Source organism: Vespa crabro, chromosome 2 (assembly GCF_910589235.1).
Source record: "Vespa crabro chromosome 2, iyVesCrab1.2, whole genome shotgun sequence".
Classification (NCBI taxonomy): domain Eukaryota; kingdom Metazoa; phylum Arthropoda; class Insecta; order Hymenoptera; family Vespidae; genus Vespa; species Vespa crabro.
Genome location: NC_060956.1, coordinates 7,209,267 through 7,224,770, shown reverse-complemented (window position 1 = coordinate 7,224,770; position 15,504 = coordinate 7,209,267). Strand labels below are relative to the sequence as shown.

Sequence of the window (15,504 nt, the reverse complement as noted above, 5' to 3'; positions counted from 1 at the left end):
TTTTTTTTTTAACCGGCAATATCACACCGTCCTACCGCTAAAGTTCCGACAGCTGTTTCGGGTATACATTAATAGAGCTTTGATAAATCGTTCTCTCACCGAGGAAATTTCAACGTTGTTATATGCTAATCAGAGGGATCGTGGAGAGAAGAACTATCGGATGCTCCGTTTGGTCTATCCTTCAAAATGGTAAATGCGAAATCAAGAAGGATATATACATAGGTTTGATGTCATACGTATGTATGTAGATAGGTAGAAAAGAATTGCGGATCATCGAGCTGGAGCATCGTAAATTCAAAACGATATACATATGTCATTACTGTCTCGTTCTCTCTCTCTCCCTCTCTCTCTCTCTCTCTCTCTCTCTTTTACTCTTTCTTTATATCTTTCTCGCAAACCCACGGAAATGATTCATTGATCATTCAACGAAAGAGAGTTGCGTTTTAGTCGTAGATACATCACCCTCGATACATATACCGACGAATGCGCGTGCCAATTGGCAGCTGCCATTTTTTGGTAATGAATCGGCACAGACCAAGCACAGAAAGAGAGAGAAAGAGAGAGAGAGAGAGAGAGAGAGAGAAAGAAAGACGTCCTTCGCTGATTTATCGACCGATTAGCATACTCGCGAAATCTGTAGGGTCGGTAGTACCGAACGAGCTGGGTAACTCTTTCTTTCTTTCTTTCTTTCTTTCTTTCCTTCTTTTCTTTTTTATTTTTTCTTCTTCCTTCTCTCTCTCTCTCTCTCTCTCTCTCTCTCTCTCTCTCTCTGTTTCTCTATCTCTCATTTCCCCCTGCGCTTCCGCATGTATGTATGTACCTACACGAACGATGTACGCTCAGCTGCAGGAATAATGAATTTAATTGCGAGCTGTACGAGCTAGCCGCTCTCGTATCGCGCATGCGATACACAACTTACAGCCTCGTATAACTGCCGACGCCGTAACGAACTCCGTTTGGTTATCCGTAAACTCGCTCATGAAGAAGGTAAATTCTTATGTGGTTCCGCTTGTTGAATTTTCATACCTTCCCTTCAACACCTTTCATTTTTATCATTTCGTTTATTATCATTATTGTGATTATTATTATTATTATTATCACTATCATCTTTCCTTTTCTTTTTCTTTTTTTATCGCCATTGTCATCATCGTCATTATTATCATCATTTGTTTGACGATATAACTCGAGAAAAATTTATTCTGAATAAATTATATCGAACCGCCGAGGATTCGTAGGATCCATCGTTAAGAATCGAGTTTTCCCCATTGACCCATCGAAGAGAGAAGAAGAAGAAGGCGGCAGGTCACTCGGGCACACACAGGTGAACCGATCGACACGCTAAGGCCGGTTCGAGATCGGTAGCTTTCGACGGGTCAACCTCCTCATTATACTTGGCCGAGACAGGCTACGGATTATAGCATCGCTTTATTACGTTGCGAAGGTGTTGCTTGATTTATGACGTACCAGTCGGACCCCCGGTTGTGTGATTTTTTCATCTTTGGAAAGAGTTAGACAGAGATAGAGATAAAAATAGAGAGAGATAGAGAGAAAGAGAGAGAGAGAGGGGGATGGGGAAGAATAGAGATTCATAGTTCGATGAACGAGCATATTAACGAATTTTTTTATCTTATCTAACAATTTGAATATTTGAATAATTCTTTGAATTACATAAAATGTATATTTAAATAAATTTATTATTAGAAATTACCATGTCAAATTAGAATTTTAATAATATATAAGATGAAAAATTTCCATAATGAAAAATGAGAAGAGAAAGAAAGTGAAATCTTAAGACGTAATGGCAAGTCAGTGAGACTCTATGAAACGTACGGTTCCGAGTTCGTGCTATCGCTCGGACGATATCAACGACTGCGGCGCACCGGCTATATCAATATTATGCTTAGTCGTTTCTTGGTAAATCCTGCCTCACACCGGGCGAAACTGTTGCGTCTGCAGACTCGAGATCGGATACCATACAGTGGATGGAACGTAGAGAAGAAGCAAGAGAGTCGACCGCTGGTCATCCTCCAGAGAAATCGATTCTCTGATACGTCACTCTCCTTCTCTCTCTGTCCTTCTCTCTCTCTCCTTTCTTTCTTACTTACTCACTCTTTATATATATGTATATATATATATATATATATATATATATATATATGTATATATATATAATGGTAGGTAAGTACTACGTATAACTAACATTCGAGGACAAAGGCGACCTTCTTGTAAGGTGTAATTTCTCATCCGCCATTTTCTAAACGATAAATTCAAAAGAATAAATTCCTACACTTTATAAATATATATTACATAGTAAGATATTAATAAGACATATATATATATATATATATATATATATATATATATATATATATGTCATAGTAATTTAGTCTCCTTTTGCTGAGGACTTTTGCTTGAAAATCTTTGACATTCCTATTGTCAACATAACATCAAGATCCTTCGTCCCGTTCTAATATCGAAATGTCTCGTACGGATATATCGACTATGTTATATCGAGTTGGACGATCGATCCACCGAACGAAATGTCATTTAACATATAAGAGTTCCGGGAGCGAACGGAGACGAGACTTTCGAATTTAAATTGCGATCGGTTTGCCGAATACCCGCGAGTCATTCGATCGTTACCTCACTGACGCCCAACTTCAACTATATATACCCCATACCTCTTACGATATATTTCGATTTGATCAAACTCTCCACGTTATTCCATCTTAATGCGCCTTTCTAGTTCTGCATTATCGAAGTTAGAATGCGTGTGTGCGCGCTTACACAATGAGATGTGATAGAGAGAAAGTACGATTCGCATGGATAGAATCCATAACGTTTCTTTATTCTTTTTATTTTATTTTTATTCTTATTCTTATTTTTATTTCATTTCGTTTCGTTCTTTTTCCACCCCCTCTCTCTCTCTCTCACTCTCTCTTTCTTTCTTTCTTTCTCTCTTTCTCTCTTTCTTTCCCGGAGATTCATAAGATAATAATATATATTTTCGATCCTGATCAAACACGTGTAAATCGTTTTTCTTTAGGAAAAAGAAAAAAGAAAAAAAACAGAAAAAGAAGGAAAAAAAGAAAATAAAAAAGAAGAAAAAAGCCTATGATACATTCTCGTAGGCAGCTGTCCCTGCAAAAGCGAGTAGTCAGCGAGATTCTTGGGCAACTCGTCTCGAGCATTGTAATCGATTTAGAAAAATCCACATAAGGAAGGGGCGGTAAGGAAGGAAACCGAAATCACGTCGAAGGGTGAAGAGAAAGGCGAAGGAAGAAAAGATTGAACCGGATTCACGAAAAAAGACTAGCTTCTCTCTCTCTCTCTCTCTCTTTATTCTTTTCTCTTTTTTTTCCAAAATCTAGGGATCGAGGAGCGTGCACGAAGTCAACAGCAAGTGTCGGGTGACTTAAGAATTCGCAACGGGTGAGGGCTCGACAAAAAGGACGAGGTTAGGTCGTTCCGTTTACCAAGGAAAAAAGAAGAACAATTTCCACGCTCGACCCTTTCAACATCTATGGATTTTCCGGAACAAGATGTGCACAGAAGGGAAAAACGGCCGCTAAATACGTCCTTAATGTCGACACGGGTTATCCTATTGTCGTCCTGCGGTTATGCAATTTCGTCTGCGACCATCGGCAATATAACACTGTTATAGAACGGACTGGTACAATGAAAGAGAAGAAGAAGAAGAAGAAGAGGAAAAAAGAAGGAGGAAGAAAAAAGAAAAGGAAGGTTGGAAAAAGGTCTACGACCTTTCTTCGTCCTACGAAGACGACAAATCGGTCAGTCGTGAAAAATATCTTTTAATGTGCTACATCTTTTTTCTTTCTTTTTTCTTTTTTTTTTTTTCCTTATTTATAATTCGCATCAAACGAAATACTCGAAGAAATTGGATAATTAATTATAAACGATAATAATTATCGATGAAATCGTTTTAGGGTCCGAATTCAAGATTGGATAAAATCATCGAGAAAGTATTGTCCGAAGAAGAGTGAGAATGAGGGTGAGAGAGTAAGAGATAGATAGATATAGAGAAAGAGAGAGAGAGAGAGAGAGAGAGAGAGAGAGAGAGAGAGAGAGAGAGAAAGAGATATTGCCCGAAGAGAAGTAGAAGAAGGCGAAAGAGATTATTAAAAGAAAGTTTGGGTAAGGGTAACGCAGAGATTCGAGACGGTCTCGCGATTTACATTCTGTAATTATCATCTCGATATGAAAAAAGTAAGGAGTGTTGTGTGCCGACGTCCGACAACGCGGCCGACGAAGGGTAGGTAGAAATCTTTTCGATCTGCAATTTTTCAAACCAGGCATATATCGTTGCTCTCTTTCTCACACAGGAATACAACACCCCTCCCCACCCCTCGCATTCTCCCCCTAGCCGTCCTCTCTTCCAACCCCTCTCACCTCTCGTCTCCACGTGTTCCCTGTCCCCTCCCCTCACCTCCCCCACCACCAACATCACGAACGGAAAGCTTATTCCCTTCCAATTACCATCTCATATTCTCCACCATTCTTCCAACTCAGCACGAATGTTAACGAGCCGTAGGAATATCGAGATGATCTGCGTCCGTCACTTTGTCTCAGACCTGTAAGGTGGTGCGCCACTCCTTTACGATTTTCGCGTTTGGTCTGCGCGTGGACAAAAAGCCGATGCTGATACATACGAAAGCAAAATGTAGTAGAAGAAGAAGAAGAAGAAGAAAAAGAAGAGAAAGAGGAGGAGGAGGAGGATGACGAGAAGGAGGATGAACTCTTCGAATGGTGAAAGAAAGAGGACTAGCGGGATACGATGACGATGCGAAAGTTATGGAAGAAGGTAAAATGAAAAATAAAAAGAAAAAAGGAAATGAAGCGATAAGGAGAAAGATATATATATATAGAGAGAGTGAGAGGGGGTAGAGAGAGAGGAGGGGAGAGAGAGAGGAGGAGAGAAGGGGGAGAGAAAGAGAGAGACAGAAAGTCAGTAGCAAGGACTCCGCGTATATGTAGATCCTTGAAGAAAAGAAGAACGATATAAGAATGTTTCGTTTTTGGAAGAGAGAAAGAGAGAGGGAGAGAGAGAGAGAGAGAGAGAGAGAAAAGAAAAAGATAGCTGCTCACGGAAGTCCCTATTCTTCTTTTTTAATTTTGAGAATCCAGTTAGTCCAGAAGAAAGAGAGAAAAAGAGAGAGAGAGAGAGAGAGAGAGAGAGAGAGAGAGAGAGAGAGATACATCGGACAATCCTGGGTTCATTTGAATAAGTCGTGTAAGTACTAGCTTGCTCGAACGATACAGAACCGAGCAGTTGTGTTCGTGAAGAAAAGAACAGTGAGGAGTAGAGAAGAAGAGAAGCAGAAGAACCGAAGAAGGAGGATAAGGAGGAGGAGGTGGAGAGAAGGGTAAAGAGAGGGGGCAAGGTATATCGCTTACAACTAAAGCTGCTTTCACGGACAGGTGCACCTACGTGCACTAATACACGCTCACGTACCACGGTGAAAAAGGCTCGGGCATTATACATTATGATTCGTCATTTCGGAATAACAACGAAGCCCAACGCCGCCACGCCCTCGCCAAAGAATTCCACATTTGGGACACGTCGAGCCTGGACACGCGTAAAGAAGAAAACTTTAACTGCCGAACATTTCTTTTTTTCTCTTTCCTTTTCTTTTCTTTCCCTTTTTGCTTATCTTTCCTCTTTTATATTTGTGCAGATGTTTAGATTTCCATGAGATCGGGAGGATCAATTTGAACTCTTAATTATTATTAATACTAAATATCATTTTGTAGGATATCTCTAAGTAATTAAGCAATCAATAAATCAATCGATTTATTTGATTATTTGATATAATTTTATCGAAAATTTATATATCGACAAGAAGTCCATTTTAATTGTATGTTAATGTAATATAGATGTAGCAATCTAGAAAGTATATTTTTCTAAAAATATATACTCAAACAATTTTTACAAGTGTCAAGATTCTGATCTATCACATTAATTGTTTTCGTACAAATGCGTTAAAAAAAAATATATATATATATAAAATCAATATTAAATCATAAAATGCATGTGACTCTGTTTAGAAAAATCTTGTTGCTTCTTCTTTCTTTCTTTCTTTTTTTTTCTTTTATTGTAAAATATTCCAAAAAAATTGTTTACAAATATCAGATTTTGTCTCCGATCGAATATATGTTGTAATTATCGAGTTTGACAATATCTAACAAGCAACCGGTTTCCAAAGAACGAAAGTCGAGTTGCACCGATATAGTATAAGTTATCACACTTTCTCGATCATATTTCTTCGTACGGTTTCATAGTTCGCGTATAGTAAGAACCTAAATCGGTATGGTCTGAAAAAGAAGAGAACGAAAAAAAAAAAAAAAAAAAAAAAAAAAAAAAAAACAAAGAAAGAAAGAAAAATAAATAAATAAATGAATAAATAAATATAATAAATAAATAAATATATTAAATATAACAAAAAAAAGAAAAGAAAAGAAAAGAAAAAAAAAGAAAAAGAAGAAAAGAAAAGACATAAAGAAATTTCTTCCCATGGCATCCCGCGAAATGCTTACTTCATCCTATCCAACGAGTGCCTCGCAAGCGAAGAACCCCAACGTGAAATCTGATTTCACGCTCGTCGATTATTCCTCTTATCGGTTAATCGATGGAGTCGAAAGGATCATTTTCAGAGCGGGTTTTATACTATCCGTTTGCTCTCGACATGTTCAAACTTTCTTACTCGATTATATATATACCCATATAGATATATGTATATAGATATATATATTATGTCTGTGGATACGTTTGACGTTTTAACAAATTTTTTTCACGTTTACATTATTTTTCGAAAGGGACATTTCTTTTTTATCTTTTTTTTTTTTTATTTCTATTTTTCTTATCGTTCTATTTTTACGTTATCATTCATAGATTATGACGTATTATTACATACACATAATATCCAGAAGCTTTCAATTGAACATTAATCGAACGATTCAAACGTTTTTACTCCATTGTACCTATATATATAGGTAATTTAATTATTTGTCGAAGAAGACTTTTCTTTATTTTTTATATACTACTTTATCATCTCTATTATATTGTCATATTGTATACATCTACTATTCTCATTCAATTAAGCAATAATAAATTTAAAACTTTCTTATCTAATTATATATGCAATAATATAAATGTACATATATGTTTCTGCAAATGAACAAATCTTTGTCACTCTCATGATTATTTCGAAGAAGACGTATTTCTTATTTTTCTATCCCATTTTATCATCTTTATTTATAACGTGTCACTATTAAATATAAAAATAAATATATATATATATCTAGGTATATATGTGTATAGATCTATATATATATATATATATATATATATATATATATATATACATATATGTATATATAATCGAATATTAATAAAGTGTATTATCATTATTTGTAGCATATATAATTAATTTTTCCAACGAATAACCTTATTTCATTTCTTTCCTGTTTATTATTCTACATTACTATAAACGTCTAAATAAGATATATATATATATATATGTATGTATGTATATATCTATCTTTCTCGGTCACACGCGAGACGAGATTGTTATTCCACGTCGGTTTGTCCTATAACGAGGCACCATGCATCTTGAATTTCGACTGGAAACGGCGGTGTGCCTGAGTAAACTCCTGTAACATCGATTTTCGAAACATTTCCTGTCTCCTACGAGCGTAAGCGCACGCGACAGCTCAAACAAACATAACGTCGCGTCTCCGCAAACATTTTGACGAGAGAGGAAGAGAGAGGAAGAAAGAGAGAGAGAGAGAGAGAGAGAGAGAGAAAAAGAGAAAGATAATAAAGAAGAAAAAAAAGAAAATAGAAAGAAAAGTCGCTCGACGTCTCGAAAGACGAGAAGCGAGTTTAGATCGAAGAAACTCTTACTAATAGTTAGACTATTCTCTCTCTCTCTCTCTCTCTCTCTCTCTCTCTCTCTATCTCTATCTCTATCTATCTATCTATCTCTCTTTCTTTTTCTCTCCCGTAAATACACATACCTACATGGATTCGTAGACACATGTACACACACACATACACATGCATACACACACACATATATATATATATATATATATATATAGTATACAACTACTCTAACTCCTTATAGAAGGCGATCGACGTGTATTAATGAAAGCCGAGAAAATAATCCTTTAATAGCCGCTATCGTTGTTGCTCTCAAAGCATAAAGGCAACGACGTTGCCTCGGCCGTTCGTTCGTTCGTTCATTCGTTCGTTCGTTTGGTCGTTCATTTACGAAGCAATACGAGACACCCGACGAGCCGCGTTTAAATTCGAAGAGGGCAGAACATACCGCTTGTTCTCTCTTTCTCGATCGACAGGGAGGAAAAAGAAAAAAGGAAGGGGAGAGAGAGAGAGAGAAAGAAAGAAAGAAAGAAAGAAAGAAAGAAAGAAAGAAAGCTGACGTTGGTGGTGGTGGTGGTGGTGGTTGCGTCTGGACGAAGTTGAAGGAGGTGGAGGTGGAGGTGGAGGTGGAGGGAGAGAGAGAGAGAGAACGTTGGCGCGAACTCGCTTGGAAAAGAAGCCACCCGCTTCGGGCAGCGCCGGCAGAAGGAGAGAGGAAGGAGAGGACCAAGAATCGCTTCCGAGGATATGGAGGAGGAGGAGGAGGAGGAGGAGAAGGCAGGAGGGAGAAGGAGGAGAAGAGAAGAAGAAGAAGAGCGGTAGAAAATGAGCGAGACCGAGAGACCGTGAGCGATAACGCCGGTTCAGAGAGGATGAGAAGAAGGATGAGGATGAAGAGGAGGAAGAGGAAAGAGGAAGAAGAGGAAGAAGGCGTGCGTGCGTGCGCGAGATCACCAAAGAGAACGAGAATGAGAGCGAGAGAGAGAAAGAGCGAAAGCGAGAGCGAAAAAGAGAGAGAGAGAGAGAGAGAAAGAGAAGAACACGGTCGAAGGCCAAGAAGCTCGCAAGAAGCGAGACGAAACTGGTCGCATTCCGCGAGACAAGAGCCGTGTGGAAGAGACGTCGAAGAGACGTGGAAGAGACGGAGGGAACGGGACAAAAGAGGATCACGCGGGTGATTACAACATTAATAAACAAATGAGCCTCGAGGCGGGAGAATTTGCCATCCAATCGGGTACTGGAGGCGGACGCGAGGCGGAGCCACTTCCGACCAACCTCGAGGGGCTTCCCGAGGACGCTCGCTCCCTCTCTGTGAACCTTCCTCTCCCTCTACCTCTTTCCTTTTCTTTCATTCTCTCTCTCTCTCTTTCTCTCTTACTCTCTCACTCTCTCTCTCTCTCTCTCTCTCTCTTTCACTCTTTAGCTTTTTCACTCCCGCTCCTAAGCCAGACCATACTCCCACCCGTATTCTCCTTCGAAACGAAGAAAAGACTATAAGCGCTTTTATGTATCTGTGTTTATGTATGCGTGCATATGTGCGTACGTATGTACGTACATCCGTGTATGCATACGTATGTACAGTTCGTGTATGCGTGTATTTGTACCATGCCGATCTAAAGACACCGAGGATAACGAGTGAGAGAAAGAGAGACAGATGGATGTGTATATTCGAGATATGGACGATTAAAAAATGAAAGTTTTGTATTATTTTTAAATTATACGCGAAACTTTGATACTCTTAACCGATAATAATTAATGAATTAAATTAAATATTAAATTTAAATTGAAATAGTATTCTATTTCATAAATAGGAAAGGAAAGTTGTATCGATGAAGATTAGAATTATTTATGTATACATATATACACACGCACACACATACACACACACACACACACATATATGTATGTATGTATGAATGTATGTATTACGCGTAACGTCCAGTTTTCGATCTATCGATTGATATAACGAAAGAAACAATGCGTTCTCGATAATCCTGAACTACTCGAGAGCGGCTTGCTGCTGCCGAGAGCTCTAAACATCTTTTATAATGCGTTACAAAGGTCAGCTCATTGCGGATCGAGCGGCCGATAAACGCGTGGCTCGCTTCGCTACTTAGCGTGGGCGTATATGGATATATTAAATGCACTCGTGATATCTCGTGGTTATCGCGTGCCTATGCTAAATGCGATGTGACTCTTTCCCGTTCGTGTGTTTTAAACAATATCGAGTCTAGGATTTTTTTTTTTCCCCAACGATTCATCTTACGATCACGTTGAACAATATGTTCCTCATCGAAAGATTTTAATGAATACACTTACGTTTTCTTATTCGCCGATAATATTTATATCAATTATAACAAAAATAATGTAATAGATATTTTCTTCATTCTTTCTTTTTATTTTTGTATTATTTTTTTTTTTTTTTTAATAAAATTAAAAAGGACATCGTATTATGTAAGTTCTTTTTTTCTTCGCATCGAGTCAATCTTTTTCGAAAAAATATAAAATGATATTTGTATTTTGAAGAATAATTTCTTTTTCTTCTTCACGTTGATAATGTTGATATGGTTATCAATTATTATAATATTAATTATAATATTATGTATTTATTAAAAAAAAAACAAAAAAAAAATTATGATTTTATATATAATATTATTCATAATATATTTTTATAATATTAAAAATTTAATAATACATATCGATTGGATAGAGATAATATTAGAAGATATATCGATTTGCCCTTTTCTTTTTTTCCTTTCCTTCTTTCTTTTCTTTAAATCGACTCGATCGGAATCGAATATCATTTTATAATCATCGACAAATAATATTATCAAGAAGGCATTCAAACCTAATTGTTTTTTCAGATCTGATTGAAACGATGGGTAATCTTGTAATTCATACGAAAGAGTTTAAAACGTGAGAAAGAAAATTATAATAATATAATACAATAAAAGAGCTACTTGAGAAAATGATGAAAGGTTTCTCGTTAATATACAAAACGAGAAGAATAAAGAGAAGAAGGAAGAGGAGGAGGAGGCGGAGGAGGTGGAGGAGGAAGAGGAGGAAGATGATGATGACGACTACGACAATGATGACGATGATGATGAGGAGATGGAGGAGGTCGCGATGGAAATGGAGGTCGAAGAAGTCTTCGTCGTCTTCGTTGTCGTCGTCTTCGTTGTCGTTGTCGTCGTTGTCGTCGTCGGTGCCTCGCCTTAATCTTTTAAAGCCCGAATTAGGCTTGGGGCGCGCCTTTTCCTGCATTCGAGGGAGTTCGCTCGTTCGTGGAGCCGTATTCGTTCCTTCTCTCTTTATCTTCTTCTTCCTCCTCCACCTCCTCCACCTCCTCCTCTTCTTCTTCTTTCTTTTCCTCTATTTCTTCTACCGCGACTTCTTCACCTCCTCCTCCTCCTCTTCCTCTTCTTCTTCCTCCTGCTCCTTCTTCTTCTTTGGTTTGGTTTGGTTTGAGTCTCGTAAGAGACCGGAAGTCGATCATTACCGGAAACTTAATAGTCCGTGAAAACAATAGAATTACCGTGGCTCGCGCATCGAATAAAAAAAAAAAAAAAAAAAATACCGCCGCTAAAAGTCGTTTCGATAGGAGAGAAGCAGAAACGAACGAGCGCAACCGCCGCTGAGTCTCCCTCGAACCGACGCGCTGACTTCTTCTCTAAAGGAAATTGCCTATCCTCTCTAACGAACCTAATCGTCCTGGAAATCCCTATTCGAACTATCGGACATTGTAATCGGGAAAATTGTCTTTCTGCGTTGTCTCGTTACGCATCGTTTCTCTCTCTCTCTTTCTCTCTCTCTCTCTCTCTCTCTCTAGTTTTAGTTACACTGTTTGAACATAATTTGATTTCTTTCTCTCTCTCTCTCTTTCTCTCTCTCTCTTTTCTCTTTCTCTTTAGTTTTAGTTACACTGTTTGAATATAATTCGATATATCTGTCTTTCTCTTTCTCTTTAGTTTTAGTTACACTGTTTGAACATAATTCAATATCTTTCTCTCTCTCTCTTTCTCTCTCTCTTTCTCTCTCTGTGAATTTCATAAGTACATAAGTTTCTTAATTCTATAGCTTCTAAGTTTCTTAATCTCTCTAACGCGAAATCGCATCATCTTACGCATATCCCACCTACACGAGTATTTCTTCATTTGGTTAATATTTTATAGCAAGGCTTAATACCTATCTTTTGCGGTTTTGGAAATTGCGATAAAACATTAGTTAATGAATGAGGAAAACTATAAGGATATAGATATAGAAATATGTTAGGTAAGATGTTACTTTTCAATTATCTAATCTTCCTACGTGTTAGCTTTATTAGCACGTAAATGGCGGATTGATCTTTCTTATATGGTTTCTACGTATGAGAATCGGCGGTTTAACCTCGATGGTTTCAATAAATCGAAAGTACTATTAAATGCATGTATTTTTTCTTTTCTCTTTTTTTTTTTCGTCTCCTTTTTGGTTTTATTTCTACTAAAGTCTTTACGTGGTTTCTAATAAATATTTTTAATTATCGGCCGTACCATAGAAGTAAATAAATCCTACCTACTAACTTCTTCTTCGATTCCAGTAGCCGATCTTCTCTTGGAATTGTCTTTCTAATCCGACTTGTCTTTTTCTCTCTTTCTCTCTCTCTCTCTCTCTCTCTCTCTCTCTCTCTCCATCTAATGCGTCCCTTTAGAATAATCCTCAGTCGACAAGGGACTCACGATGGTTAAGAAGCGAACATAGGAGGCACTTACGGGACACACACGGGGAACGTGTCTCTTCCTCTCTCTCTCTCTCTTTCTCTCTTTCTCTCTGTCTCTCTCTCTCTCTTTTTCTCTCTTTCTCTCTTTCTTGTCCATCCTTCGCGTCTTATAGGTACGTGTCGTAGTAAGGCGCCCGTGCACCACCAGAAGCACCAGCCATCAGCATCGACTACGGCAGCAGCATCAGCAGCAGCAGCAGCAGCAGCAGCAGCAGCAGGAGCAGCAGGAGCAGCAGCAGCAACGGCAGCAACAGCAGCAACGGCAGAAGCCGTGGAAGAAGCAGCAACGTTGGCCATCGCGTTGTCTGATCATCCTCGCCCTAATGAAGGTTGGTTTATCTGAAGGCTTTCGATTCCCAGTATAACCCATACCACACATATGCGGTGGTGGTGGTGGACACCTTCGCGGTGGTGCTAGCCACCAGCTCGTACATTCTCTTGCAAAAGTCGATCGAGTTTAACGTCACGTTAAGAGTATCATCGTTACGATATCGATTTTATTTTAATTAATTTCGATTTGATACGATTAGATTTTAACGTTATATTTCATTCGTTGATTTATTTTTTCAAGATTTATCGAAATAGTTTTTATTTTTAAATAATAATAAGATAGATTACGTATTAAAATATACTCTCTCATTATGTAGAAATTTATTCATTCTATTTAACATGATTCGAAATATGTTAAATTTATCTATCGTAAACAATAAATAATATTTTTGCGATATAATATTCAAATTTAAATTTATATATATATATATATATATATATATATATATATATATATGTATGTATGTATAGGTATGTGTGTGTATATATACACGTTGATTTAAATGAAAACGTTAAGAGTACCATAGATCGAAAGGATCGTAGTTTAGCGATCGATAATAAGAAACGTTTTGAGAATGGCTGTACTTGGTGCAGGCCACCCAAAGCTGGAGAGAAATCGAGGTGGGTGCTCCGCGGAAGGCCGAGGGGAAGGGAGAAATCCACGATGTTAATTTTAACTTAATTAAGGCTTAATTGAGAGGAAAACATTATACTCCGCGGCCGCGACATTGCCCTGGGTCCCGGCTGCTGCATCTGCAACGCAAATCCGGATTTGAAATTTCAAAAATCGCGCCCGCCCTACCCCTTTCCCTTCTCTTTCACTCTCTCTCTCTCTCTCTCTCTCTCGTTCATGGGGGGTGCGCGATCGCGAATCGTGGTCAATTAGAGAAGGTGGAGAAGGTGGCTGATATAAGGGCCACCGGCCGATAGACGAAGGAAATAAATGGTGCCTTCGTGTTTGACATACACCCTCCCCGCATGCATATTCAATATATTTTTGTTTACATCGATTCGCAAATACTCCCCCTTTAGGACTAATCAAAATTATTTATCTTCAATATGTACGTGATCCAATGAGACGCGATGATAGATATAGATATACCTTTACGTATACAATGATAACTAAAATAAAAATTTTCTTTCTTGCTTTACATTGACTGTTTAAACACGTTTTGATGTAAAAAAAAATATGTCTTAAACAAATCTTTCGCAAAATGATTAAATAGAGAACAGGAGAATTCGTTATTGTTATTGTAATATTTATATATTGAACTTTATATATTTAATTATCGGAAGTTGAATATATAATTTATATTTTCACGTTATAATTATTAGAAGTTAATTTTTTACTTTAAGTTTTTCATAATTTGCTTAATATAAATTTTTTTCCAAGCGTCAACAATATAAAAGGAAAATCATGAAAACTTTTCAAAAAGCGAACAAATTAATATTTAGAAAATTCACGATTTTGGTGAAAGCGTAGAAAAAAGAATTGTACGAATAATCTTGCCGAGGAATTTCATGACGTATAACGATAATTGACAATTTTTATTTGAGAAAAGGAAAATAATATAAGTACCCCTTCTATATTCATATAATTGAATGATATTTAACTATATATTTATACGAATCAATTAATATCGATTTTATCCGATAATATTTCTTCGTGTTTCTGATTCCTCTAACATTTTCAACGTGTCTTCGCGTGCGCAGAAAAGCACGTACGTTCCGTGAATGGGCTTCGCTTAATTCGAAACGTTATCCGACTACTCTCGCACGCGCGTTGTGACTTCGAGTAAGAGAAGGAGTGGATAAGAGAGAAAAGGAAAGGAAAGGAAAGAAAAGGAAAGGAAAGAAGAGGAGAAGAGAAGAGAGAAGAGGAGAGAAAGAGTAAAGAAAAAGAAGTTTCGTTCGTTCGTTCGTTCGTTCGTTCGTTCGTTCGAAGACTCGGTCGATTCCACGTATTCGTAGATCGTACAGATCGAATTGCCTTCGACGAGAGTTTCTTCTTCTTCTTACCATCCCGAATGAAAGTCCTCCATCTCTTACCCCTTATCGCACCTTTTATCCTTCCTATTGTCCTTCGACAGGAATAATCTCTTTATCCCGGGAACGTCGAACGGGTACGTTATTCATTTTTATTTTCTACCTTTTTTCACTTTTATTTTTCTTTTTTTTCTTTTCTTTCTTTGCGACGATAAAGAAAGAAAGATAGATGGAGAGAAAGAGAAAGACAGAGAGAGAGAGAGAGAGAAAGAAACCCTAATGCCAGTTCTCTTTCCTCGTAATATCTCGCCCGATAAGTTTCCAAGTAAGTAACCTCGAAAGTTCTTTTTATTTCAACGAAATATAAACCATCGAGAAAGAGAGAGAGAGAGAGAGAAAGAGAGAGAAACGGAAAAAGAAAAAAAAAAATATATATATATATATATGGTGTGTGTGTTCGCTCCTTGAAAAATAGTTTACAAATTCGATGGAGGATTTACTTACGTCTTCTTTCTTCATACGAGAACGA

The 15,504-nt window shown here is 37.5% G+C and overlaps 1 protein-coding gene and 1 long non-coding RNA gene across 2 annotated transcripts in view; both read left to right on the top strand.

Annotated features, from left to right (window-relative positions):
• Positions 1-15,251, top strand: part of LOC124422135 (ataxin-8-like) — a 55,005-nt gene extending 39,754 nt beyond the window's left edge. Inside the window, exons 2-3 of the mRNA XM_046958178.1 lie at positions 12,773-12,988; positions 15,193-15,251. Of these exons, the coding sequence (XP_046814134.1) occupies positions 12,773-12,988; positions 15,193-15,204 (228 nt within the window). The 3' untranslated portion in view covers positions 15,205-15,251. The remainder of the gene's footprint in view (positions 1-12,772; positions 12,989-15,192) is intronic.
• On the top strand, positions 3,379-4,886 carry LOC124422137. Its single transcript, XR_006941797.1, has 3 exons — positions 3,379-3,791; positions 3,948-4,273; positions 4,344-4,886. It is a non-coding gene; the product is annotated as an uncharacterized LOC124422137 (long non-coding RNA).
• Positions 15,252-15,504: the final 253 nt, after the last annotated feature.